The 24,240-nt window shown below is 50.3% G+C and overlaps 8 protein-coding genes across 8 annotated transcripts; 4 read left to right on the top strand and 4 right to left on the bottom strand.

Annotated features, from left to right (window-relative positions):
• The first annotated feature begins 299 nt into the window (after nt 1-299).
• Nucleotides 300-2,629, top strand: STEHIDRAFT_83163 (glycoside hydrolase family 16 protein). The gene is made up of 10 exons (XM_007307261.1): nt 300-502; nt 587-839; nt 928-1,036; nt 1,098-1,113; nt 1,181-1,322; nt 1,395-1,718; nt 1,776-1,958; nt 2,025-2,159; nt 2,244-2,413; nt 2,474-2,629. Exons 1-10 carry the CDS (start codon nt 372-374, stop codon nt 2,565-2,567), a joined length of 1,557 nt encoding a protein of 518 aa, XP_007307323.1. The 5' UTR covers nt 300-371; the 3' UTR covers nt 2,568-2,629.
• Nucleotides 2,630-3,263: 634 nt separating this feature from the next.
• On the bottom strand, nt 3,264-4,155 carry STEHIDRAFT_133160 (uncharacterized protein; the record flags this gene model as incomplete). The annotated part of the gene is made up of 3 exons (XM_007307279.1): nt 3,264-3,401; nt 3,469-3,915; nt 4,021-4,155. The coding sequence occupies 3 exons, from the start codon at nt 4,153-4,155 to the stop codon at nt 3,264-3,266; spliced, it is 720 nt and encodes a 239-aa protein (XP_007307341.1).
• Nucleotides 4,156-4,360: 205 nt separating this feature from the next.
• STEHIDRAFT_101279 (uncharacterized protein) lies at nt 4,361-5,386 on the top strand. Its single transcript, XM_007307278.1, has 7 exons — nt 4,361-4,433; nt 4,485-4,601; nt 4,672-4,770; nt 4,830-4,889; nt 4,981-5,003; nt 5,065-5,105; nt 5,174-5,386. Exons 1-7 carry the CDS (start codon nt 4,395-4,397, stop codon nt 5,347-5,349), a joined length of 555 nt encoding a protein of 184 aa, XP_007307340.1. The 5' UTR covers nt 4,361-4,394; the 3' UTR covers nt 5,350-5,386.
• Nucleotides 5,387-7,028: 1,642 nt separating this feature from the next.
• Nucleotides 7,029-8,586, top strand: STEHIDRAFT_159779 (uncharacterized protein; the record flags this gene model as incomplete). Its single annotated transcript, XM_007307277.1, has 5 exons — nt 7,029-7,110; nt 7,168-7,242; nt 7,293-7,742; nt 7,809-8,288; nt 8,345-8,586. The coding sequence occupies 5 exons, from the start codon at nt 7,029-7,031 to the stop codon at nt 8,584-8,586; spliced, it is 1,329 nt and encodes a 442-aa protein (XP_007307339.1).
• Nucleotides 8,587-9,892: 1,306 nt separating this feature from the next.
• STEHIDRAFT_113365 (uncharacterized protein) lies at nt 9,893-10,934 on the bottom strand (the record flags this gene model as incomplete). The annotated part of the gene is made up of 2 exons (XM_007307276.1): nt 9,893-10,739; nt 10,780-10,934. 2 exons carry the CDS (start codon nt 10,932-10,934, stop codon nt 9,893-9,895), a joined length of 1,002 nt encoding a protein of 333 aa, XP_007307338.1.
• Nucleotides 10,935-12,681: 1,747 nt separating this feature from the next.
• STEHIDRAFT_170523 (aquaporin-like protein) lies at nt 12,682-14,452 on the bottom strand (the record flags this gene model as incomplete). The annotated part of the gene is made up of 11 exons (XM_007307275.1): nt 12,682-12,999; nt 13,076-13,137; nt 13,235-13,277; nt 13,334-13,364; nt 13,433-13,452; nt 13,528-13,562; nt 13,620-13,643; nt 13,710-13,812; nt 13,904-14,118; nt 14,197-14,307; nt 14,378-14,452. The coding sequence occupies 11 exons, from the start codon at nt 14,450-14,452 to the stop codon at nt 12,786-12,788; spliced, it is 933 nt and encodes a 310-aa protein (XP_007307337.1). The 3' UTR covers nt 12,682-12,785.
• Nucleotides 14,453-18,392: 3,940 nt separating this feature from the next.
• Nucleotides 18,393-19,688, bottom strand: STEHIDRAFT_62948 (uncharacterized protein; the record flags this gene model as incomplete). The annotated part of the gene is made up of 7 exons (XM_007307200.1): nt 18,393-18,421; nt 18,484-18,584; nt 18,640-18,859; nt 18,914-19,047; nt 19,105-19,227; nt 19,285-19,382; nt 19,443-19,688. 7 exons carry the CDS (start codon nt 19,686-19,688, stop codon nt 18,393-18,395), a joined length of 951 nt encoding a protein of 316 aa, XP_007307262.1.
• Nucleotides 19,689-21,159: 1,471 nt separating this feature from the next.
• On the top strand, nt 21,160-23,808 carry STEHIDRAFT_101271 (mannitol-1-phosphate dehydrogenase MPDH1). Its single transcript, XM_007307274.1, has 11 exons — nt 21,160-21,393; nt 21,465-21,857; nt 21,949-22,007; nt 22,085-22,159; nt 22,245-22,338; nt 22,402-22,446; nt 22,582-22,796; nt 22,867-22,980; nt 23,051-23,079; nt 23,234-23,326; nt 23,623-23,808. The coding sequence occupies exons 2-11, from the start codon at nt 21,467-21,469 to the stop codon at nt 23,678-23,680; spliced, it is 1,173 nt and encodes a 390-aa protein (XP_007307336.1). The 5' UTR covers nt 21,160-21,393; nt 21,465-21,466; the 3' UTR covers nt 23,681-23,808.
• Nucleotides 23,809-24,240: the final 432 nt, after the last annotated feature.

The raw sequence follows: 24,240 nt of genomic DNA, 5'->3' as shown, positions 1-24,240 counted from the left end.
CCTGCGCGGAAGTACTCGTTACCACTACGTGTCCGGCCATCTAAAGATTCAGAGTTCTCGTTCACAGTGAGTCGGCTTTTCTATGCGTTGATCTTTCGATCTCTGGACTGATGGTATTCGGATCGCAGTCTGAGACGCCCTATCAATGTCCATATCCCGTCCAATTTCCATCCCAGTCGAAGCTCGCCGTCGAAGAGAAGGTACGTGTTCCACCCAACAACTCCCTCTCCGATTATCACTTTGGCATCTTGCATTATTTTCATACACGGTGCTCACACGTACTTGTATTTCCAACCCAGTACGCCTTCTCGTACGACCCAGAGCGATGGGGGACCCCGCTTAGCTTGGAGTTTCCGGAGGCAGATGATGGGATGCACGATCCGAAAGAGACGGTCGTAGACGAGCAGTTGTGGCACAAGCGCGGTTGGGGTGTGTCGTACGTACGTGGAGTGGCGAATTTAGGATGCCTCGTCATCATGATTTTAGCAGTCGTCATGCTCTTGTGCGTTTCATTCTGTCACTCAGTCTTCGCTGGCATCCATGAACTTATTTATACAATTTTTTTTGTTTCACCGCGACAAAATAGCGCTGGATATCCCGTTCTCAGTCACTTTGACCTCACCGCCGGCCCTCCCACTCTCTCCGCCACATTCCTCAACGCAACATCACAATACCCTGGCCTTATCGATACCGATACTCCTTCCTGGGCGTACACGAAGACTTCGTGGCACGATGGGTCCGAGCTACAGCTTGTATTTTCGGACGAGTTCGAGAAGGAGGGGAGGACATTTTCGGAGGGAGACGATCCGTATTGGGAGGCTGTGAATTTGCATTACTGGGTAAGTCCCTTTCGCTAATAAGCTCAGTTTTATCGTTGTTGGAGAAACGAGCGATCTTTATTGTTTGCTGACATCCATGGGATACTAGGAAACGAATAATCTCGAGTGGTACGATCCCGCAGCGGTCACCACGGCGAACGGTTCGATGGTCATCACGCTTTCGAGACATGAAGAGTATAACTTGGACTACCAGAGTGGTGAGCGACATATCCTTCCTATCTGTCGGGTTCGGCTGCTGACCATTCGCATTGAACATAGGTATGGTCACAACATGGTCAGTTTCCATCGTCTCCTCTTATCAGCTTGTAATTATGAGTCTTCAACGTGTTCGGTTTCGTCAGGAATAAATTCTGCTTCACGGGCGGATATGTGGAGACTTCGGTCGTTCTGCCTGGTTTTTCGAACATCATTGGTCTGTGGCCTGCCGTCTGGACGGTCGGAAATCTCGGGCGTACAGGCTACGGCGCCACACTCGACGGACTGGTACGTTCTTCCATTTAAATTCTCACCCTTTATCTCTGGTCTAATGTACTGCCTCCGTACGCCGCTTCTTAGTGGCCCTACACATATGACGCCTGTGATATCGGCACCGTCGCCAACCAATCTCTCAACGGCCTCCCTTCCTATGCCGCAGAGACTGGTTACACTTTCACCGAGGACGGTGGCGACGGTACTACTGTGGGAGGACCTCTCTCCTATTTGGGTGGTCAGAGACTTTCGCGGTGTACGTGCCCAGGAGAGAGCCATCCAGGTCCAGTGCATGAAGATGGCACATTCGTTGGGAGGAGTGCACCTGAGATCGATATTATTGAGGGACAGATATCGAATACTTTCGGCGGAGTCATGAGCGGTCAAGTCTCTCAGAGTTGTCAGTGGGCTGTGAGTTCTTTACCCCAGTCATTGGCCTTGGCTGGAGCTCATTGTTCGAGAGTACAGCCATTCAACGCTTTCTACAGCTGGGATAACACTACTGGCTCTGAGATCTACAACGAAACTGTCACGTCCGCTCTCAACTCGTACAAGGGCGGACGGACTCAGCAGGCGACGTCCGTAATCTCCGAGACAGACCAAGACTGTTACCAGTTCAATGGGTCGTGTTTCTCCGTATATGGCTACGAAGTGAGTGTATCCGCCTGATCGCGTATGTCGCTGCCTCTGGAGTGCTGAATATATGCGTGAGTGCAGTACAAGCCTGGGTTTGATGATGCATATATTACGTGGATAGCGAAGAACGCAACCGCTTGGACGCTGAAAGCAGAAGGTATGAAGGCCGACCCGAGGACAGAGATTTCAGATCGTCCGATTCCCCAAGAACCCATGGTACGTCCACTATTTCCCTGCTCGGCTTACTTGTCTATCTTTCCCCTCCGTCGACGCTCATTTACTTTCTTCTCCTGGTCGCAGTATATCATCGCCAACCTCGGTATGTCCTACAACTTTGGCGACATCGACTTCGACGATCTGGTTTTCCCGGCAACCATGCATATCGACTACATACGCGTCTACCAGAGGCCTGACTCCATCAATGTCGATTGCGACCCGCCCGATTTCCCGACTGCCGCTTATATCTCCCAGTTCGTCTTTTCTCTTTGCTTTGCCGTCTGTAAGTAGGTCTTACCCAGACATCACTGTAGATATGAAGAGGCGTACACCAATCCCAACTTGACGACCTGGGTCAATGATTACGGTCAGAGTGTGCCGAAGAGTAGCTACCTTGGCGAATGCTAAGCCATGGTTGCGAGCCTTTTCCTGTCCTTCAAAAATGTTACCCATCTTCGATTGCCATCAGCGCTGAATCTTTTTTGCCTCTCGAAATATCTAGAATCCTATAGATTGTACGACTGAATTCGACTTTAACCAGATTGTACGCATATGACCATTTCCCCTCCAGCGTTCCATAATATTGCCATGTTGCTGTTGCCTTCACGATACGAGGGACATGCCCATTCGTACAGTAAATGTACGCTATACTTGTTAGTGGAGAAACCGTCCCAGGCCAGACGCGAATTGCAGCGTACGCGGATGGACCCAAGATACTAGGGATTCTCAGACCTGATATAGCATCACTGATCTGGATGGGAACATGCGGGGATGAGTGAGTATGACCTGATACCCAGACGCTCATCGGCCAGACGCCGACAAGAGGGCACGAAGACATCATATTTTAGTGAATAACAATAAGGACAACGCATGGCTTTCGGTAGGGGATATCGACTCGTGTAGAATGGGGGGATCTGTTGTTTACGGTCGCTGTAGCCACTAAGGAGTGCTCCAACATGCTGACCAATACCCAATGCACAGGGAGGAAAATGAAATGGCAGTCATAGTCAGATTTGTAGAGCCAAAAGGCACAGAACGCAGGCCGGAAGAATTCAACTCACTTCAAACAAGACGAGTCCGATGTCACATCTAATTATTTATCGATCAGACCTCGTTCTTCATACTCGTGGAGTCTGTCTTCCTCTTCTTGCTCGACGAGCTACCTGCACTGTTCGGAGCATCAGCATGCTGCTGCGCCTGACGAGTGCGTTTCCTGGGTTGCGCAGAACCGGCTTTCGGTGTCTAGCAGGCAGATAAGACCGAAGTATGTTAGGAACATCCGAAACGGTATGGTTGAACCAGAACGCACCTCTTTCTTCACATTTGGAGTGTGTAACATCTCCCTCAATAGAGCGATCTCGGCTTCGCGGTCCTCCAACTGCACCTGCAGACGTCTAACATCCCTTTCGCTCGACTCCCATGCCTTCCCGAGATCAGCCCTCAGCTCGTCAGACTCCTCCAATGCTTTCTCCGTTTCGAACAACTTCTTGCGTCCATGGCACAGCTGCTCTTGACGAAGCTGGGCATCTCTTTCAGCCTGTTCCAACTTTGCCCGCGTATCGCCTAGTGTATCTTGTTTAAGCCCAAGTGTGTAGCGAAGCTGGTCGGTTTTCGTTGTGAGGCCCTCGATGGTGGCCGTCATCTGCTCGATGCGAAGATTCACTGCCTCTAGGTCGAGGCTAAGCGCACGCTTTTCAGCTATGAGGTCCTTTATCGTTTTGATATAGACAGAGCCCTGTGGCGCAGCGGCTGGTACCTTCGGGTCCCAAAACACCAGAGCGAGACAAAGAGGAGAAATATCGTACGGTAGAACTACTTAGTATCATGATGCACTCCAACATAGGTAAAACGGCTGGCATACCTCGGACTGCTGTCTCTCGTGCTTCACCTCAGTCAACTCTTTCTCTAGTCGACGATTCTCATCCTGAAGCGCATGGTTCCAGCTTTCGTACAGCTCTGATAGCTTACGCAGAAAATCTTCATTGACAGTCGGCATGTCGATATCCAGAGAAGTCCAGAGAAGCGAGAAATGTACGGACAAAGATGGATAGTGTTTCGTCAAAGAGCGACTCAGACGTGGTGAAGAAAACGGCGCCGCTTGAAGCGGCAACCCAATGCCACACGAGTGGCCCTGATAGCAGCGCCCTAATTCCGGGTTAAGGTATCCCCAATAACCTCATCGGCGCTCGTTCACCTCACACCGTACATCTCAGGTGGCCAACATCGCTTGCAACGATGAGCGCACCTACCCATGCCATTATCGATATTGACGTCGTAAGTCTGTCCGATGGAAGCCAGACTTTGAACATCTGCTTACGAGCTTAGATCCTAGATCGGTCCAACACTCGAGACGTCCTCCGTGCGCTCCTCCACGCCATCCTCTTTCATCGCCTCTTCGGGAATATAAAGCCACAAACGTTTGAAGTCCTCGATGTTACAATCGTGCGCCCCTATTGCCTCACTCCTTTTTTGTTCTTGTACTGACCACGGTATGGGGAAATCGAACATGTAGCCCGGCGTAGCCGACCCGGACATGGAGAAGCTCGTAAACGAGAAGGTCGAGGTGTTCTGGAAAGGTATGGAGAGCGGCGCCCATAACAAGCGTGGACAGGCGAGTAGCTCACAGCTGCTCTCTTCGTGTTTATGACCTCTAACAAGTGCTGGCTTTAGGTCAGTGTCACATATTCCACCAAACAACCGAAGAAATCGTGGCTAGGGATAACATACGAAGTGTGTCTCTCCTTCGCCTTCCCAGTCGGTATGATTGGTCTCGTGGAGATTTATATAATTTTTACTTTTCTGTGTGCTGCCGATCGAGTAGGAGGAAGTTCCATGGGAGCAGTGGTGCGTGTAATTCCCTTTGGTATGTTATCCTTGTCCTGATCTTCGCCGTCCACCGCTCCAGGAACATCAATGTCGAGGTCAAACACCCCAAGTCTGAACAAGGTTTTCTGCTTCCACCCTCTCTCAGTACTATTTGCCCGCTGACCCAACTGTCCCCTCTCCGCGTCCAGACCGCCAGACCTATCTTCGCACTCTTCCCAATACTCTCACTCGCGCTCTCCAAACAATGCTCATTCATACGTCCTCTGAAGCCGGCCGCGCAGCTGTACCTCCTATCACGAACTCGAATATTTCGCCTTTTCCGATGAAGATCACGGTCAAGGTTGGTGGGACGGAAGTTGGGTAGTTCTCGCAAACATATTGGTGTAGTGAATGTATGTTATGTACGGTACGTGTGTATCCGGGTTCGTCACTATCATACTCAATTCTTCATAGAGTTGGAATCATTGTCTTGTAACCATGGCTGTACGATCATAATACACGCATCATTGTTGTCGTGCGGGGCCACGGAAGCTCTGGTGATTTGATGACACAGTCCAGCGCCATAAGTATGTTCCAACGGCACCCACCGATCAAACGAGTCGACGAGGTCGTTCACAGCGTATGCATTTGATTAGTATCGGTCTGTGAAATGGTGGTATTGCAGTGATACGGAACACAATCAGTTCCTCTTCTTCTACGACGTGGCCAAATATTGAGTTCTCCACTCTTCAGCCCCCACGTATCACGCGCTTCGCTGTCGGTCCCGTTCTCAATCTCGCTGCGGCTCCGTCCTCTCCGGCATCGCTGTACGTTTCATCCTCAATCTCATCATCCTCTCTTCTTTGCCTTCGCTAGTCTCAAACTCAAACTCCTGCTCCCGCTGCTCCTCACCACTTTGAGCTGTCACATTCCCGTCCTCCGTATCTCCATCCTCATCCTCATCCACGGCCTCGTCCTCGTCCTCTTCCCGGCGCTGATACATCTATGATCTTGCCAGGTTTTCATGTTGACGGTTGTAGGTTTTGGGTAATGGATTCCCTCCATCGTCCACCCCCATCACACTCACAGTGAACTCTCAGACAATATCTGATGGGTGGCGCAATGTAATTGTGTTACTGTTGATTTGGGTGGCCAATGGCGAAGGGAGTACTCTCCGTGGCTTCAGATGTGGTCCCGCTGTTGATGGTGGGGTGATGTGCGGAACGGTGGACCTGGATGTCATATCGAGAGCAAGGTGTGTGTTGCGGACAGCTGACATGGTAGGGAGTAGAAGCGCAAAGAAAGGAGAGGGCAGTGAGCGATGCGTAGAATGTACCCTGGGTGGATGGTGAGTGGTTACCCGTACCCGTACGGGTGCGGTGTTTGGCGGGTACGGGTTTGTCCCGTGCAAAACCTTATATACTTAGTAGGTCGCCAGCTGATATCCAGAGTCGTATCAGTCGTACATGTTTCGAGCAACAAACATCAGTCGCATGACACATGACATTGATCGTCTCGAGAATGAACACGGGAAGTACATGTTTTACATGGTGCCCTTCAGGTCGAATAGTCAACGCATGAGCCATGTATAATCTCGGAGTCCTTCCACAAATTAATTCAAGCCTATACATGTCACATAGATTCTTAACCCGACTGACCTTCGTATTTGCAGACCCTCAACTGAATACTTGCCGGACATTAGTGCTTAGCTACCAGTGCGGATACAGAAAGATGCCGTGAGATGTCTTGGGAAAGCCACTGGGGAGGTAACAGTCCAACCTTTGGATAATCCGCGAGCTTTCTAACCCGATGTGTCTAGTCTTGCAGGATTTTGAACTTTGGCAGATATCCACAGCCCTCGAGGGGAGGATCCCGTCAAGAAGTGCTGATTCGGGTCGATGTCCCCGGTGCAGTTAACATGCGAGGACGGATCCACAACTGGCAACGGAAGGCGGGATGGACTAATGATGGCGGGGCGATATCTTTGCCTAGGTATGAATTTATACTACATCAGCACCCAGAACTCTACTATCAACTCCTAACACTCTCTAATCATTTCCTCTCATGTCTGCCATATACGTGATTGTAGACGACAGAGACCCCAGTATATCGTATGGGCCTACGGACGGAAACTGGACCGACTCTGGTACGAGTCCAATCTGAGCTCTCGAGTGCATGAAGTAACCATTGTGTTTTCTCCTAGGCGTGGACATTGAGTTCCTGTCCACAACAACTCAGTCCACTGGCGTGGGATCAACCATGGAAGTTAGCTTCTCTGGTGAGCGCATATTTATGCGTATGGCTGAATGAATATTCAAACCTACCCAGGAAAGTCCGTGTTCGCCTTTGGTTCGCTCGGAGGTAGCACTGACCCACAGACGGTCAACGTTACATTCACCATTGACGGCGGTGTCTCCTCCTCAAGCATCCTAACGCCCCGGAGAGACTCATCGCACCACATTTCCGCCTTCAATGTGACGTCTCTGGAAGATACGACACATTCCATCAACATGGACATATCTGGGCAATTCGCCTCTCAGCTCTTCCTCGACTACATCGTCATCGAGGCTACCGAAAATTCAACAATATCTCACCCGTCTACATCTCGTATCTTCATAGATGATACTAGTCCGTATTTGTCGTGGTCCGGCGATTGGGCGGTCGCCACACCGCCTTGGATTGCTTTCAACGACTCCTTCACTGAAGTTGACGGGACCTTCAACGGGAGCGTAACGGGTGGAGCCACTCCGGGAGCGTCAATGACGCTCAATTTCATCGGTACGTCTCCATTTCGGTATCTCTTTCGTTCGGAGACAAGCAGATTCGAATACTGGACGTTTTCAGGAACATCTGTGGACGTCTATGGTATATCGATCGCCATTTCCGCTCCCCCTGCATCCTATACGATCGATGATAGCATCCCGTTCAACGTCACCATGCCTGAAAACATCGGAGATATTTCTCCCGCAGTCAACTGGCACTATATCTCCGCCCCTCTCTCGTCCGGCGGGAATCACACCTTAGTCGTCACGTGTGAGGTAGCGAACTCGTTTTACATCGACTATGTCCTCGTAGGATCCGACACAGCCTTCGTTCCTCCACCCACGGCGGTAGAGAAAAGGGGGGGAACACCCGCGACAACTCCATCCTCGAGCACTGACAAAGAGCAGAACAAATATGGAGTCATCGTAGGGGGTGTTGTCGGCGCTGCATCGCTCGTCGTCATCTTGGTGCTCGGTGTGTTTCTGTGGCGATGTAGACGGAGGTCCAGACGCCGTCATATCAACGGTCAATCTGTCCAGGACGATGAATCTCCTGGCCGTCGTACGTACCATTGATGCACTTTATTTGCAGTATACTAATGAGATATATCATGCCAGTTATGATGAACTGGGTCACTCCGTTCTCTCTCGCCCGCCCTACGGTATCGTCCATGAGAGCGCCAAAGGATACTCAACAGGGCGCCGTCGCTCGATTAGAGTGCAGCGAGGAAGCAGGAACCCCCCGAATGATACCAAGCCAGTCACCGCCGAACATTTCGGAGGCGGCGGCCAGAACTGGGCAAGTAGACGGGAGTGTGGAGGACAGCCTGACGACGATGCCACCAGTGTATACTGCTTAGCTAGAGTATTCCACGCCATGGTCGCATTATTATGATCTTGCCTCCGGCAATCTGAGTCAGAAGAATGACAATTATTGACATTGTACCGCTCCCGTACAGGGCCCAAGGGGACAAAAACGATGTCACCGCCAGGACTGCTAGTTCTGGGGCTGGCAAACCGCTGTTGCCGGTGCTGAATGTCGATATGGTGTTGACACATTGTGAGAGGGGTGCGATCTGGAGTATACTCAATGTCTCGAATGAAACTGGCGAATGCTGGGAAAATAGCACATAAGGACTGAAGAAGACCAGCGAAATGAACTCCGCGAGACATGGAACACATACTAGAGACCGTGAAATCGGCGAGAATCTAAACTCGGAGATTAGAGCGAAACTCAATCGAGTTTCGCTCCACCGGCACGAGCGCTCACCACTGAGTTTGGAGCGTCAACCGTTCCAGTCTCGGCTTTTGAGTTTCGATTTTGGACGATTTCACGCTCTCTACTATAATTTGCCATGTATGGGAGGCCAAACAATCACAATCCAAAGAGGCGACACAGAACCCGCAGGAAATTGGAGGAACGGTACGAGTATTCACTTAAGAAGAGACTCGAAGGGAGAGCAGAGTTGTCGTCGACTGTTCTTATTCGAATGATGCGCATATGCTCAATGGAAGCCCTGGCGAATTGCGATGTTTGTTTTTCCCAGTTCAGGTTGCGTCGGTGCGGGTACTAGCCAACTTAATGCGAACGCTGAAGGTAACATAAAAAGACATGAAAGCCGAGCTGGGGACCCCTGTGCAGAGGTACGTCGAGGCAATGTTCCTTTGAAGTGAGACACTGTGTGTCATTGATCCCCAAAAGCCATGGATGCGATCTTCATAGTCATCCTGAAAAAAATATAAGCAATCCAAATGATAAATAATGAGCTGATGAGCAAAAGCCTGAGATAATACCTCTAATACTTCACCGGATTGGTGGAGGGCACGAACGATGGCTATTTCAGTCGCGGACACTGTCGACGAGCGCGTTTAATAGACGAAACAAACGGATGTCCGAAGTTTTACGAAGCAAAGGAAGATAAGTGGTTAATAAATCATCGTGTTTGTCGTCGTCGTCGTCGTCTTCGTCTGGGAAGATGCTGACGAAGAAGACATTATTGCATACAGCGGTCCCTCGTCGCCACAGCGCCACCGTCAACACATCGCTCAGCTGCGAACACAAATTCTGTCACGAGAGGGTGTTACTTATGAAGAATCAAAGGATACAATGTTACGGTAAGGACCCTAATGCTGCCTCAAGGGCTTTATACCAGCGATAATGACCTCTCACTCGGGCGTTGTGATAGCGGGTTGGGACTGCTCGCGCGGCATCAACTCCTCTATACGAGCATCATACTCATCCCACGGAATTTGCACCCACGTCCACTTCGTTTTTGACCCTGGTTCTCCTTCCACCTTTACCATCTCTCCGTAACAATGGTGCCTCTTTTCGTCCTCCACAGCTAGGAAAAACCTCGACGAAATCCCCACATCCACGAAAAATGATAACATCGTCTTCCATGACGCCAAAGCGGACAGTCCGATGCCGTTCGAGATCAGCTTCTCCATGTTATGAGAGAGTTGTTCGATGTATACCAACTTTGCATGACCATAGTGATAGCCCATGTCATTCGCGTTGCGGCCGGGGATATGCAGTAGCATGGTGATTAAGCCAATGTCGTAGCCAGGCTCTGTCCCATGTAACTCGTAGTGCCGATTCTTGTCCATCACTTCTTTAGGGGTAGAGGTTAAGAGCTCCCGGGTGGAAGAATTAAAGTCTGGGCTCTTCTTGAAGGCGTCGACGGTTGTGTATACAGAGCGTTTGATGCCGAATGTTGTGCTCGGGTTACCGTCGTTCGCGCGAGGGGACAATTCGAAGTAGGCGATGTGGTCGGAAGCGTTATATGCTTGAACCAGGTCACGGCCGGAGAGGCCTGCAGGAACAGAACGTAGCATATCTTCTATAATGGCCAACTCCACGCAGTAGACAAAATTGTCGGTGTGTATGGAGAAGAATTCCCGAAGAGCACGGGTGTTTGTCGCTTCGGCGGTCGGCTTGCCCGACTCAGTCCGTGCATAACGCTTTTGAGCATACCGACACGCAGCTCTGAACGTATCCGGTGAGGTTAATGAACTATTCAAGTAGAGAAGGCGTTAAAGAGGAGAGCACGTACTTATGGTATTTCCATTGTTTGGCTTGGCATTCTTTGCTGCAATAGACTACGCTGCGACACCGGCCACAAATCCTGTGCAGACGACCCTCCTCGGGCCTGAGAGTGCAACCCTCGCATCTATCGGCTGGATAAACGACGCGGTATGGTTCGGGCATGATGACTTTCCACAAATAAAAGAAGAAGCGAAAGGGGGAACGGTTCAGAATCAGAAGGGGGAAGAAAGACGGGTTATACGCGGCGAGATCTACACACCCTGCAGAACGATGAGGAGCGCCTAGCGAAGACTGGGAAAGGCCCGAAGCGTAAACTGTTAGAGACGAAGGCCATATTGAAGCTTACAGTGCGAAAATCTCTTACCTGTACTGCGTTTCGACGTTGGGTTGAAGCTGGGGTGTGATCTGAGGGAGAGAAAGCGAAGAGGGGGCTGCGAGTGAAGAGAAGGATAGCGAGACTACCCTCCTTTATATAGGTGCTTGCCGATGACGAAAAATTTGAAAATATCGAGTCATCAATTAGAGAGATGCAACAACACGTGTGGAGTGTGCCATCGGTATCCAAGTCATCGCGCCGTTTTGGGCCCTTCCTTTGTTCACGGTCTTGAACATCAGCCTTAAAGATCCCGAAAATACCGCCCACGTTCCACATGTCCCCTTGAAGCACAGTACATGACGTCAAGAAGGTGTCCAGGCTGAGACCAGGCATTGTGTGTATCACGATATCGATACATATATCGGACACATCAAGCCGTATCGTCCATATGAACACGGATGAATGAGACCTTTGTGGTGCGTTATGGTCGTAAAACTCAAGCAGAAGAACTAACACCCCAAGGCCGCTATCGGTGTTAAGAAAGATAGACTTTACGAGCTTTGACACAAGACATGAACAGTTTCTCCCGTCCCCGAGAAATTGAAGCAACTATTCTCGGTCGTCTTCGCGCCGTAGTGATACCCGCACAGGTCGCCTCCGAGTAGACTCTCGCAGTGCATGAGAAATCCTCCACCCTCATAAAGAATAAAGCAAAGCCTTGAGGCAAGCCGCGGCTAGTGGCGTCGCCAGCGCATGCACAGCAAGATGGGTGTTTCCACCGCGGGCAGAGATTCGAAGGCTGTGACTGTGTAGTATGGCGGCTGGAGGCGGTTGTTGTGAGCTCGCTGAAGTGTAGAAACCTGTAATTTATGGCTTTTTATCTGAGAATACCATGAAGGCAGCGTCGATACGAAGATGTCAAGAAATGTTGTTCGACTAGTGTTGTTGTCTCCACAGCAGTGATAACGCGGCAGCTATGACCGCTAACGTGATCTTTCGGAGCCCATTCCATAGCTCACTATGACAGAACCTCTTAGAGAGGAGAAGGCCAAACCGTACGGAGTTGACCCGAGCCCGACTGAAGAATGAAAAATTAGGGCAGTGGCAGTGGCAGCGGCCGCAGAGTGTCTGCAACTCGTGTACAGATGCTGTCGGACGAGCGAAAGAGCGGTAGTCAAGTCTCGCGAAACTAACTAGTGTATGTAGAACTATCCAGGAGAGACCAGTCTTCGTAAATGCCAGAGAATGAAGAGACAATCGTGAAGAGGACTGTGGAGAGCAACCTGAGAGAAAATTTCTCCTTCCCCTGAACCCGGCTTTCTCCGCGCTCAACTCCCACGAGGACCCCAGTGCCACAGCGCATATTGGGCACGGCAACGTGGATGTATTCTACCAGAGATTATTACCATGAATCAAGACCAAAAACGTCCGCGCGGATCGGGACTGGAGCAGACAGACAGCTCAGGCGAATAATAAAGCGAAGAGTACGAAAGACCAAGGAAGTCCTGAACAAAATGTATGGCCTAGGTTGTCGGGATTTCAACCAAAACAAAGAATAATGGATAGATCCTACATATACAAAACGATAACGAGCCCATATCATGCATAAAGTTACCGTACTGCCGCAACTTCCATCCGTCAATAGCCTAGATTATTGAAAAACACATCCAGAACGCCGACTCCTGGAGCTCATGTCCTCAAACGGGACTATCGTTCTTCTCCCTAACACGCCAGTTATCCTCACTCTCACCCAACCTACTCTTTTCTCCTCCACCACCACCACTCGTACCCGCATCGCCACTGCCTTGACTCGAGCTCGTGACGGCTTCGCGCACACGCTCGATCGGATCTGGAGGTGACATGTGCTGTTCGACGGCCTCCTGGTCTGGGTTGAGCTTCCAGTAGTGATAGCTGTGCATGTCCGATACGTTTAAGTACATCGGCTACAGAACAAAAGGGGGGTGAGGGGAGCGGGAGGGGGGCGTACTGTTTGATGACGCTGTAGAAGCCTGAGGCGAGGATGGAGCCTAGGAAGGGCCCGAGCCAGTACTGTGCGGTCCGGTAAGTTAGTGGAAGGATGCGTGGAGAACGATAGTAGGACAAGGAGGAATAGATATATAAGCTGGTGGATATTATCAGTACTCACCACCCAGTGATCCCCGTTTGGGAACCCAGTGACTGCTGCAGGCCTGTCAAACAATCGTCGGTAAACGAGAGTCAAGGTGACCTTTAGAACGCGACGCACCCAAATGCTCGTGCTGTGTTCATGGCGGCGCCTATGTGTGCGTGCAATTGTTGAAGGTCAAAACCGACGAGATGAGAAGCTCGGTGAGATGGTACGTACCAGTGTAGTTAACAGCGAAGCTACGGAAGGCAGCCAGTATTCATCATTGGGTCGGATATGATCTCAAAGAGTAAAGAACCAAGAACGACACGCACAGATGGCACGCGAACAGAGTCAATCCAACGCCAATCTTCAAAGTGGCGGACACGTCAGATTATAACGAACGAAAAAATAAATGGAGACTTACTGGTGCAAAGGGCGTAGTATTATGCTATCCGTGTTTAATCAGAAGATGATTAGTTTACTTACGAATTCCTGGCAAAGAGACTGTACAAACCTTCTCGGCAGCGAGCATCAAGACGGCGAGAACCAAAGCAGCAGTAATGAACATCTCGATGAAGACCCCTTGAGCGTCGTTTATGCCCGGTTGTAGCATCGCGCTACGTGGTTACATTCCGATTCAACTCCCACAATCGTATATGCATACCTATATTCCGGGATTAAGATACTGGAGCGAATAGAGGGGCTTACTTGACGCTCAACGGACCAGGAGTCAGAGCGATAACGAGGGCAGAGGCTGCGATGGCTCCAAGCAGCTGAGCGATGCAGTACAGGACGAAGCGAACAGGCGTGATGACACCGACGATGAGTAGGGCGAGGCTGACGTTGGGATTGAACAGCGAGCCCGTGACTCTGTAGAATAGCCATGCAGATACGAGCAAGGAGAAACCCATGCCCGAAGAGATCTACGCAAGGGGGAGGCCGGCGTGTGAGTGATTGGGGGATGTAAATGTAGTACACGGCTGAGGCGAAAAGGGGCATACATAGAGGACGCGCTCAATGTTGGATGACGAAGAGGCAGTGGCGGCCGCCTCCACTGTGACTGCTTGGATTGATCCTAGACCAAGAAGCAGGAATACTGTCGTTCCTACAAACTGAGAAAGCACGAGGGAAGCGATTCCCTATGACTCTACACGCTGGTTGCACAGTTCGAGGATGACTGACCTCGAGCAAGGCAGCGAAACAGTCTTCTTTGAAAGACTCTGGAATCATACCAGCGCGACGTTTAGGATTGAACATAATGGGTATAGGGATGCGAGGATGCGGGGGAAAAGGACGTCGGCAGGCAATATTGATGGCGATTATATATACGTCGACGTGTGTGGAACGATCGCCAAGTACCATTCAATTCGATCATGAACACTTTCCACTCTGACGTTTCCGCCATTCCGAGCTCACTCGGAATTGCCGTGACGAAGTGGTGCTCCTGAGACTATATGAACGTGCCCGCCATCCAATTCGGGACGCCCCGGTGCTGTTTCGAGTTCTATCTAGCTTTCTGGACGTAGTTAGTAGAGTTATATTTGATGTTTTAACCAGGTTTCATTAGTCAAAGCTCCACCTTGACACGACAGTTCTATGAAGATCCGGCCTAGGTGTGTATAGAAGAGTTTGGGAACCCCTCGAATCTCCATGTCAAGGGCCAGTCTGAGCGGAGACGTCGCTTCCTCAGCGCAAGGGCAGCACAGACCGTAAAGAGAGTAAGACACTAGACCCTCCGTACGCAGGGCATGCTACAGGCTGAGTATCTGTGCAGAGGCTCATGACGGTACAAGGAACGACACTAAAATGTCGTCCGGTGACGTAGGGAGTGACCCTAACCCGAGTGCATGAGTCGACCTAGGACGACCCGAACATCCCTCCGCCACTCCTCTTGCTCTCCTCGTTCCCCCTTTTGATATAGCATATGTAAGACCTGCGTTCTCTCACACTTAAAGTCGTCTAATATGTCGCCATCCAATACTTTCGCCAAAGTAAGTATACGGTCATACTGAGCCTCCGCTGTATACTTACTGTAGTTTTTCGACCAAGTGTTCGTGGGATAATTATGTCAGCCGTGACCACCGCTGGGCCACGGTTCGTTCGGGCGGGCCACGCGTGACGAACAAGCGGAATTGTTCGCATTAGTTCCCAAAAATTGAATTTTGGGTGATTTTCAGCGCAGATTCGTCACGATTTTCTGTTCGTGAACCCGTGTGTATGCGTGACCCCGGGACCAAAACTGTTCGCCGACGCCCTCTGCGTGATGCGTGACGAACACTTGGTCGAAAAACTACAGTAGTCTAGAATAAGGTCTACGGGATGACTTGGGAACTCGGACGAACTGGCTCGAATATTCGGGGAGTACATCGCCATCATATCCTCGGCTTACGTCGTTCAAGCGATGGCCTCAGCCATGAGATGATACCCAGAAATCCTGACAAGAATGTCGCAAACGAGACAACCAATCCTGGGATGTCTTGCAGACGGCCCCACCTCGTTGTTCATTTACAGTCGCTGTGGTGATAAGAGGTGCGTCTATAGTCAGTTGACTTACCACTACTAGGTGTTGCAGGAATAATCTCAGCGATCCCTGACTAAATCTATTTCTAGTACAGACCAAGCGAGCAGAGAAATGCCGTCTACCACCTGTCGACACATTGGCGACTTGTTGTTTCATAGTAACAAAATACAGAGCGAAATCGCAGGAGAGTACGCAGGCCAGCGGGATTCTGGTGAGTTATCTCAACTGAGAGGATCTCGTCAAATTCGACACCCGCGTTGCCAACATCTCCTCTATTCTATGCATCATGATCGGCTTCCCTCGTTGATAACAAGATGTGAAAGGATATACGAACGCAAAAATCAGTAAGTATACATCAGACCGTACCGGGTAATGCTATCCATTCCTGCCCTTGCACCGCTCCAACGCCTGACACAACCAGTTTCGCCTCCGCAGCGGCCTCGAGGAACCTCTTCAACTTCCCTGTGAACGCGTTCGGTGCCCTCCGACTCAGCAGAAAGGCGAGGTCGGACCATTTCACTCGGTCCTTCCCGCCAAGCAGCTTCTCGTCTCTCAAAATCTGGACCAGAGGATGGAACTTCATAGCCTCACGCAGATATTGAGATGCCCGGGGCGTATTTGGTACCTTCATCCAGTCCTCGGCTGGTAGACGTCCCGAAACAACTAATCTTTCGGCTATAGCGGCGTCGACGTACTTGCGGAATTTACCCTCCCACGCGCCTGGTGCCTTTTGGCTCATTTTCATAGCAGCCTGTGGCCAGGGAACTGTCTCTTTCCCCGAGGCATGCTCCTCTCCTAACACCATTAGAAGTGGGATGAATCTCTTGGTCTCATCTGTAAAGGCTGTAGTTGTCGGATTCCAGGGCGACAATGACGGAAATGTTTCAGGCGCTGGGGTCGGTGCGGTGGAAGGCTGCTCAGCAGGAGACGCAGTGGGATGATACGCGCGACTGGAAGGAGTTTGAGCTTGGGCTATTGGTTTGCTGTCTTCGCGTACGACTGGAGGGCTTGGTGTGCCATTGGTTGTCACTGATGTTATCCGAGCAGGAATTGCAGGCTGGGGGTGATCTAGAGTTAATGCATTGGCGCGCAGATTAATTGCGCGAAGGTAAGACATACTGCAGCATGACCCACTACACTCCAAGGTTAGGCAATGTCGGGTGATATACGAAAGAAAAACTCACACTTCTTGAACTGGCATTTACTTAAAAAGGGACAATCGGGACCGTGAGGACAACTGTGTCCGTAATAACACGCGTCTCCCTGTGGACATTGTTCGCCTTCATTTGTAGGAATGGTAAGCAGTCGTCGAAAGAGCAGCAGCCTCAAAAATTATACCTTTCTTGATCGACGCACATGGTATGAACTTTCCGATATGTGCTATTTCGTTTCGTTGCTGTTCGCTCAATTGATAATTATGGGCGTAACGACAAAGGTCCTGTCACGTATCAGTCAGCTATTGAGCATGAATAGTGTTTCCAGGAAAGGCGTACTCCGTCAGGGCATGGAGGATTGAGGTAATGGTGATGACAAGCGCGAGGCGATACTGGTACGAAAACTTAGCATTTTATTAAACCTGGTACACGGTGAACTCACAGTCTTTAACGGACTGGGTAAAATGTAAGCGTCACACAATATTATGGAGGAGACTGATCGTACGTACAGTTAGCGCATGCACTTGAATTAGGCTCAGATCTGGCGAAGTTGTTAGACCGTTGATACGGTGCTGTGTTCCTGTTTCAATTATGGTGTAAGCAACGCCGATATTCTTATGCAGATAAGAATCATTTTGAAAGATCCCGAACCATGAGGTGTTGTATGAGTCTCATCTACGGACTGAGGTTCCGCCGGTGCGGTCGTACCAATTTGCACAGAATCCAAGACATCTTCGTCTTCCTCATCGGCGCACGTCTCAAACCCGGATTCGGAATGATTTGATCCCAGCTCCTCAATCCCGGTACTACTCGCTAGATCAACAAACTCGCGGACTGCCTCGAAGATATGTCCACTTCGTTCCACCGGGGAATCACGACCATTCGAATTCGAAGGGCCTGGCGCGCATATGCGATGAACAGTACGTGCAAGATTGGGACGGTTCGGCACTGCAAGCAGGGAGTGGCCTCCGTCGAGGGTTATACGTTGACGAGATCGAACAAGGAGGTACCCTTGACCGAATGGTGCGACAAAGCCTCCTCTTGATCTCAAATGAGCTGAGGAAGCGCTGAACGAAGTGGAGGGGGACGAAACGCCTGCTTTGACGCCAAGGCCGGACGGAGCGAAGACGATAGCCTGGCCTGTTTGCAGTGCAACAATCTACGGGAGAATTTGGGTCAGTGCAATTTCGTGAGGGTATTATGTTCGAAGATATGTCATACTTACTTTAGAGAATAGCTCGTCCTGTGTCGCCTGAGCGGCTGAAACGTGTGCTGAAAGGTGCTGAAGCCATTGTGGGGAGGAGAATCTGTGTGCAATGACAAACGAGCTCAGCTCAAGAAACTTAGAGGGAACGACCGTGGGCTCTTGAGTAGAGATGATAACGCGCGTGTTTAAGTGGCGTTGCTGACGGATAACGGTTAGGAGGGAGTCTGTCAATCGTGCCGAGCTTCCTGTGTCTGTCAGATACTGCATATGACGAGTCAGCTCAGGAGCATCTGGGTGAATGTGTGAATGAAGAGATTACTGTACTTTGTGCGCCTCGTCCAAAACTGTTAGTGAAAAATCGTAAATGTCCAAGAATGGGGAACGGCTATTGAATGCGGAAGCGTACCAATCAGTTTCCCAGTCTTAACATCCACCTCAAGAAATAGTCCAAGAATTATGTCGAAAAAGCCGCAGGCGGAGGAGGGATCCATGAAGGGCGACGATAAACTGTGCATAAAGATCAAAATAGATAGTCAAGCGTAGGTAGAGAACTAACACTTACTCGATAATCGTCAGCCTTCCTTGAGAGAAGTGGGATGTGACACTGTTGCTACGATCTCCACCCTTGAGGCAAGAGTCAAGCAATGTAAGTCGTAGATTTAGCATCGCTTTTTGCTGACTACTGAGCTTATGCTGATCGAGACTGGTCCTGAACGACTTATAATCGAACTCGTCCATGTCCCGAAGAATTGACAGGATGAGTTCCATGTAGAGAGGCATTTCTGGACAAATACCAGTGAGAATAGAACATAGTAGGGAGGATATAGCTCACTCACGACCTCCTTCGTCCACCTTCATCATAGCAAGTAGACGCTCGCCGCTAATGTCTTCGGAAGAGAAGTGCAGTGGTTCGACCTTGACGTTCGGAAGGGTAGAGTACACCTTTTTCATCGCCTTGATATTGTTCGGTCTTTTTATCGTCTAATATCAGGGTGAGAGTGAATAGTGACGGAACAGGAAGACACACAAAACGAGCACTGTTACATCCAGCGCTTTAGCACCCACACCCCGAACTGGATCAAGGGAAGCCAAGAAGGCGGCTTCGCACGGTTGCACCTGGCCCCCACCCGCCGCAGAGTCGAAATGAAACCTACATTCCGTTCTCAGAAACATTAATACACCCAGAACAAGTAGATAGACGACTCACAGAACCGCACTCAAGGGTACAGGCAACGTCCCCAAGCGCTCATCCTGTATGAGACAACTCTCGAGAAGCACCGACGTCGAATGACTTTTTCCTGAACCCTGAACGTAGTTCGCGTCAGTCCATATCATCATACACAATTAGAGTAGATACTGGCGTACCTGCAAACCGCATACGACAGCGCTGAATGGTGCATTACTGTTGATGTAAAGCTTCGGGATGACTGCTAGCTGCTCTTCGCCATCGATTACCTGGCTAAGAATACGCCCGTAAACAGCGCGCTGGGGCACGACGTTAGGTCCCAGGATATCAGCGGCATCACCGCTAAGTATCGGTGCCGTCCTAAAGCTGTGATCGGTCGCATTCTGATCTGGTGAAAGTGAGCCTTCTGCATGAAGCAGGCGCATCTCGGGGTCATTGCTGGGGGACATCGTCAAGAGATGTATGATGAGTGAGATACTGGAAAGTCGTAAAATGAGGGGAGAGGAGGGAACCGTGGGTGTATACGAGTGCTCTACGAAATGCCTTATGTTTCAGGCGCTGCACCCATGGATGGGGACACGTTTCTGACTTCGCGCCACATAAATTGAAGGCGTGGCCTGCAGCTGTCACCCGAATCACGACGTTGGGAAGTCACGCAATGGCCTAGATTCAACCATTCTAGAACGAGTGTTCAGTAAATTACGAGAAACTGAGGAAGGCGAATGGGAGTATCGAGAAATACAAATCCGACGATCAATCCTATGGAAAGGCATAGACGATGGCACCAGCTGTAGTCGATACTGATATTTATCGGAAGCTAGAGCTGGATACGCCATTTACTGTACCCACTTCATCAAAGCGTTTCGGTGGCTACTCAATATCTAAGTACATAGATTATGCGTGTTTTCCATATTCCGTTTCGACTGAAACCGTCTCAGCGGAATCTACCGGTTCCCGCAATGCCCGCCCTAACAAGAATAAGTACGACCAAGTTTAGCTCTGAAGTAGGATTCTGAAGTAAGCATTCGAGATATTAAAGGAGTCAAGCTCAACTGATAGACTGGGTCTTACAATAATCTTCATGGTGTCGTCCCGCCCTCCAACGCGCGAGAAGGTCCAAGGATGAAAGAAAACTCGAGAAATGAGCTGGAGACTGGCGCATAGTAGACAAGTTAGAGTCTCCTTCCACGTGCACAAGCGAATCAGAATCTTTGGTGCAAAGGGTGTGGCGTTGTACTCTCGATAGTGGACTGTAAGCAGTCCGTCACACCAAGAATCGCATCAAACAGGAAAGCCAGACTTTATGATCCACCCGTAAGCAAGAAGGCGTCGGTAGTATCGCAATGAGCAGCCATTTAGTGACGGCGGATTAAGTCCTATCGATGATGAACTTCGTTGGTGCCGTCCACGACCAACAGAGTGAGACGAGGCCACGTTACTCGATGGTGAGCGGGTCAGGACCATCCGAGGCCCAAGTGCCGCGAATGAACGGGTGAGCTCGCGCCCGAAGCGCAAAATTGTATCACATCGCACAGAAAGCAGAGGGGTTCAGTACTAGCGCTCCCATTCTGGGAGGATGACGAAGGTGAAGACCTTTGCAAGAAGGAACGTTGAAGGAACGAGATAGAAATGTCGCAATGACGTGCCATGAACCCCTAACCCTAGCACGTGGTTCAACCCGACTACGATCCAGAGTCAGGACTTGAACTTGTCTTGAACCCTCTCGTCCTCAAAGAAGATAATTGGGCTCTCATCGTGATGCTCATGTGTGTATAACTATGGCTCGCTGCTTTGAATCTATCACGCTCGTTTCACTTTGCTGGAGTAGCCAAACAACGGTCTTGGAGATCGACGGCACGCCTGAGGTTGCGCGGCCCAGAAGAGTACTTGCAGGAAGAACAACACGCTCTAGTTGATATCTATAGGGCCACAGGCCCCCAACACTGTGTGCACATCTCCACGTTAACTCAAAATAACCCCTAGGATCAAGGAAATACTTCCATCGCTCGGTCGGACTCCCACGTCTTGACCAAACCGGGCGTCATGGGACGTCCTGCATCAACCTACAGAGGGTGCTTCGTTTCTGTTCACGGTCCCTGTGGATATAAATCAAGGCGTGACCGAAATCGGGTGCGTATATACTCACTCGAACTCCCACATCACTACTCTTTCCTCGACTCAGCTGAACAATCAACCTCCAGAGATGTCTGCCTCCCCGACTACGTTTGCAGTGCCCGAAACCCAACGCGCAGCCGTGATCACTGCGTTCGATGCACCCTACACCATATCTACCTCGCATCCAGTCCCATCTCCATCTACGCTCACGTCGAACCAATGCATAATAAAGATGCTAGTCTCGGGCTGCTGCCACTCCGACATGCATATTCGGAAGGGCGAATGGAGAGGGACGACGACGGAACCGCCGTTGATTGGGGGACACGAGGGCGTTGGGATTATCGTTGCATTGGGCGAGAGTAGTGTTCAAGGAGTAAAATGTAGGGACGGATCAGTTCGAGTGGGGGATAGAGTAGGCGTGAAGTGGACAGTCGATGCGTGTGGGATGTGCGAGCACTGCAGGACTGGGTTCGATTCCCGTACGTTTCCTTCTGTCCTACCTCGGAAGGCCGAGCTCGAACGCATACTAATGTAAACCGCTACCATTATCGCAATGTCCTCCAAATCCAGTCTGCCCAAGCAGGAAGAACTGTGGACAGACCGTGGATGGGACATTCGCTGAGTATATGGTACGTTACGGAGCCCCTATCTTCTCCTCAAACTGTTTGGACTCGCACCCATTCCCAGCTGAAGCCTGCTGATTTAGCTCGCGTGGACAAACCATGTCATCCCGATTCCTCCCTCCCTCGAATCCCACGATGCCGCTCCCATTCTCTGCGCGGTATGTACTCTTTCTTCCACAATCGTTTCGGTTCGTCCCCAGTCCATGATGCAGTACTGATGTTACCCTGATCGGACATCGATAGGGTCTGACTGTCTACTCCGCCCTCAAGAAATCAAACACAATTGTCGGCAACTGGGTTGTCATTCCTGGTGCGGGAGGCGGATTGGGACATCTCGGTATGCTCGTTTTCGTATCTTCTTCTCCGGAGTGCAGTATGGGCTCATGTTCTCTATCTACAGCCATTCAGTATGCAGCTGCCATGGGTTTGCGTGTCCTAGCCATTGGTATGCACTTCTCCTCCACGCCACACTACGCCACAATCCATTTGAGATCATTTCCACCGTTCCACTTCTTACATCCACCCCATTTGCTACTACTCTATGTTCCTCAGAGTTCTGACTTTCGTCGGTTATGCATAGATACCGGATCCTCCAAGAAATCAGCCTGCCTCTCTCGTGGTGCCGAACACTTCATCGACTTCCAAGAATGCATCGCCGCTGCTACTACTTCCGCCTCTGAATCTGGAAAGCCCGAAGCAGAGAAGTCTGCTATAGTAGCGTTGGCTGTCGTCAAAGAGATCGTTAGGGTCTGTGGAGGTGTGGGCCCGCATGCAGCTGTTATTATCTCGCCTTCGGTACGTGCTATTTTCTGCTTCAAATCGGTGGTCACCGTTGACATTTGTCGTTGGTCTTTATATCATGTAGCCGGCGTCGTACGAAGATGCCCTCAAGTATCTCCGGCCGAGAGGAACGTTGGTCGCTGTTGGGATCCCGACTAATTTCCCGCTGGGAGTTTATGTGGGACTGCTGGTTGCAAAGGTGGGTGCAATTGGTTGTATCGTGGCCGTAGGAGCCCGGTGATCATGATGATCAATTTTGGGTGGTGTAGAGTCTGAGGATCGTGGGCTCGTTGCTTGGGTGAGTAGATTTATTCGCTTCTTCTTCCGAGTTTAGTTCCTACTATCCTGTCACATCCCGGACACTACTCCCCTCCGATCAGGCATTTACGCATTCTCCCTTCCCCGACATTAATTTTCATGTGTGACATATATTAACTGTTCTTTACCACCAGAAACCAGCAAGATGCGATCGAAGCTCTCGACCTCGTCGCACGTGGAAAGGTCAAGACGCACGTCAATCTAAGGAAAATGGAGGAGATTAACGAGTACGTTTACCATCCGTCTACTACCTTTGCACTTCTATGTCCATTCCTCCATCTTCGTCTGCGATAAATATTTCATTCGGTCAATCGCAGTCGCTACTTTCTTTCCTCTACGTTCCGCACATTATCACCCATCATATTACATGCGCTTGCTGTTATTATTTATCTCCTTCGCCCCCCTTCATCTCTCATCCCTCCGCTGCGCACTTACGACTCTCGCTTGATACTGACCAACGCCCTGGTTCGTGTGTCGTGGCAACTCCCACTAATTATTCCAACTTTACCCGTTTTCATCACAGGATCTTCGACGAGATGGAGAAGGGGACACTGATTGGGCGGGCAGTGATCCAGTTTTGAAAGTGCGCTGCAATCCTCTGAATGTATATGTAAGATATTGTGTCATCGCCGTGTATCTTTTATTTGGTTTGCCATGGAATTCGAGACTCGTACGAATCATACAGCGAGATCTTTTGTCGCAGCTCATATTTTCAACAGGTGACCCATGGGTTTATCACTTTCAGGTGCAGACAGTGCCTCATCGATATCACGCGGGTACACAGAGCTTCCGGGCGTCCACAAAGGACGGTGGGTTGAGTACGTATGGAAGAAGCATTAGCCGATCCGTGGTTTCCTTCCTTCCTTCCTGCCCCAGACTGAGGATACAGCAGGTGGAGGAGTGTCAGTCATCTTTCGCGTACTTGGGCTTGGCACAATATACACTTCTGTCGAGAACGACAACAAACACGGTGGTGAATGTGACATTCTCAGATTCTATCACCTAGAAAGGGACTTTACACTTTTGTGACCGTTTTGCGTCTTTTCTGCCACCGATGAGCTTGGCAAGTCTGAGAATGGACAAATACCTCACCGAGGGAAGTTAGGAGCTTTCGTTCAATCGAATTAGTCTCGATCTATGC

Source organism: Stereum hirsutum (assembly GCF_000264905.1).
Source record: "Stereum hirsutum FP-91666 SS1 unplaced genomic scaffold STEHIscaffold_13, whole genome shotgun sequence".
In the NCBI taxonomy this organism is placed as follows: domain Eukaryota; kingdom Fungi; phylum Basidiomycota; class Agaricomycetes; order Russulales; family Stereaceae; genus Stereum; species Stereum hirsutum.
Note: the sequence above shows the minus strand (reverse complement) of the source record. Positions and strands in the feature narration are given on the sequence as shown.

Bases quoted from the DNA above. Each gene is read 5' to 3' on its own strand.
- STEHIDRAFT_83163 (XM_007307261.1), top strand. From the start codon at position 372: ATGCACGATCCGAAAGAGACGGTCGTAGACGAGCAGTTGTGGCACAAG. The intron at 503-586 runs GTGCGTTTCATT...GCGACAAAATAG, and splicing joins TTAGCAGTCGTCATGCTCTT to CGCTGGATATCCCGTTCTCA. The intron at 1,323-1,394 runs GTACGTTCTTCC...GCCGCTTCTTAG, and splicing joins GCGCCACACTCGACGGACTG to TGGCCCTACACATATGACGC.
- STEHIDRAFT_101271 (XM_007307274.1), top strand. From the start codon at position 21,467: ATGTCTGCCTCCCCGACTACGTTTGCAGTGCCCGAAACCCAACGCGCA. The intron at 21,858-21,948 runs GTACGTTTCCTT...CTCCAAATCCAG, and splicing joins CAGGACTGGGTTCGATTCCC to TCTGCCCAAGCAGGAAGAAC. The intron at 23,080-23,233 runs GTGAGTAGATTT...CTTTACCACCAG, and splicing joins ATCGTGGGCTCGTTGCTTGG to AAACCAGCAAGATGCGATCG.
- STEHIDRAFT_101279 (XM_007307278.1), top strand. From the start codon at position 4,395: ATGAGCGCACCTACCCATGCCATTATCGATATTGACGTC. The intron at 4,771-4,829 runs GCGAGTAGCTCA...TGCTGGCTTTAG, and splicing joins CCCATAACAAGCGTGGACAG to GTCAGTGTCACATATTCCAC. The intron at 5,106-5,173 runs GTTTTCTGCTTC...CTCCGCGTCCAG, and splicing joins ACACCCCAAGTCTGAACAAG to ACCGCCAGACCTATCTTCGC.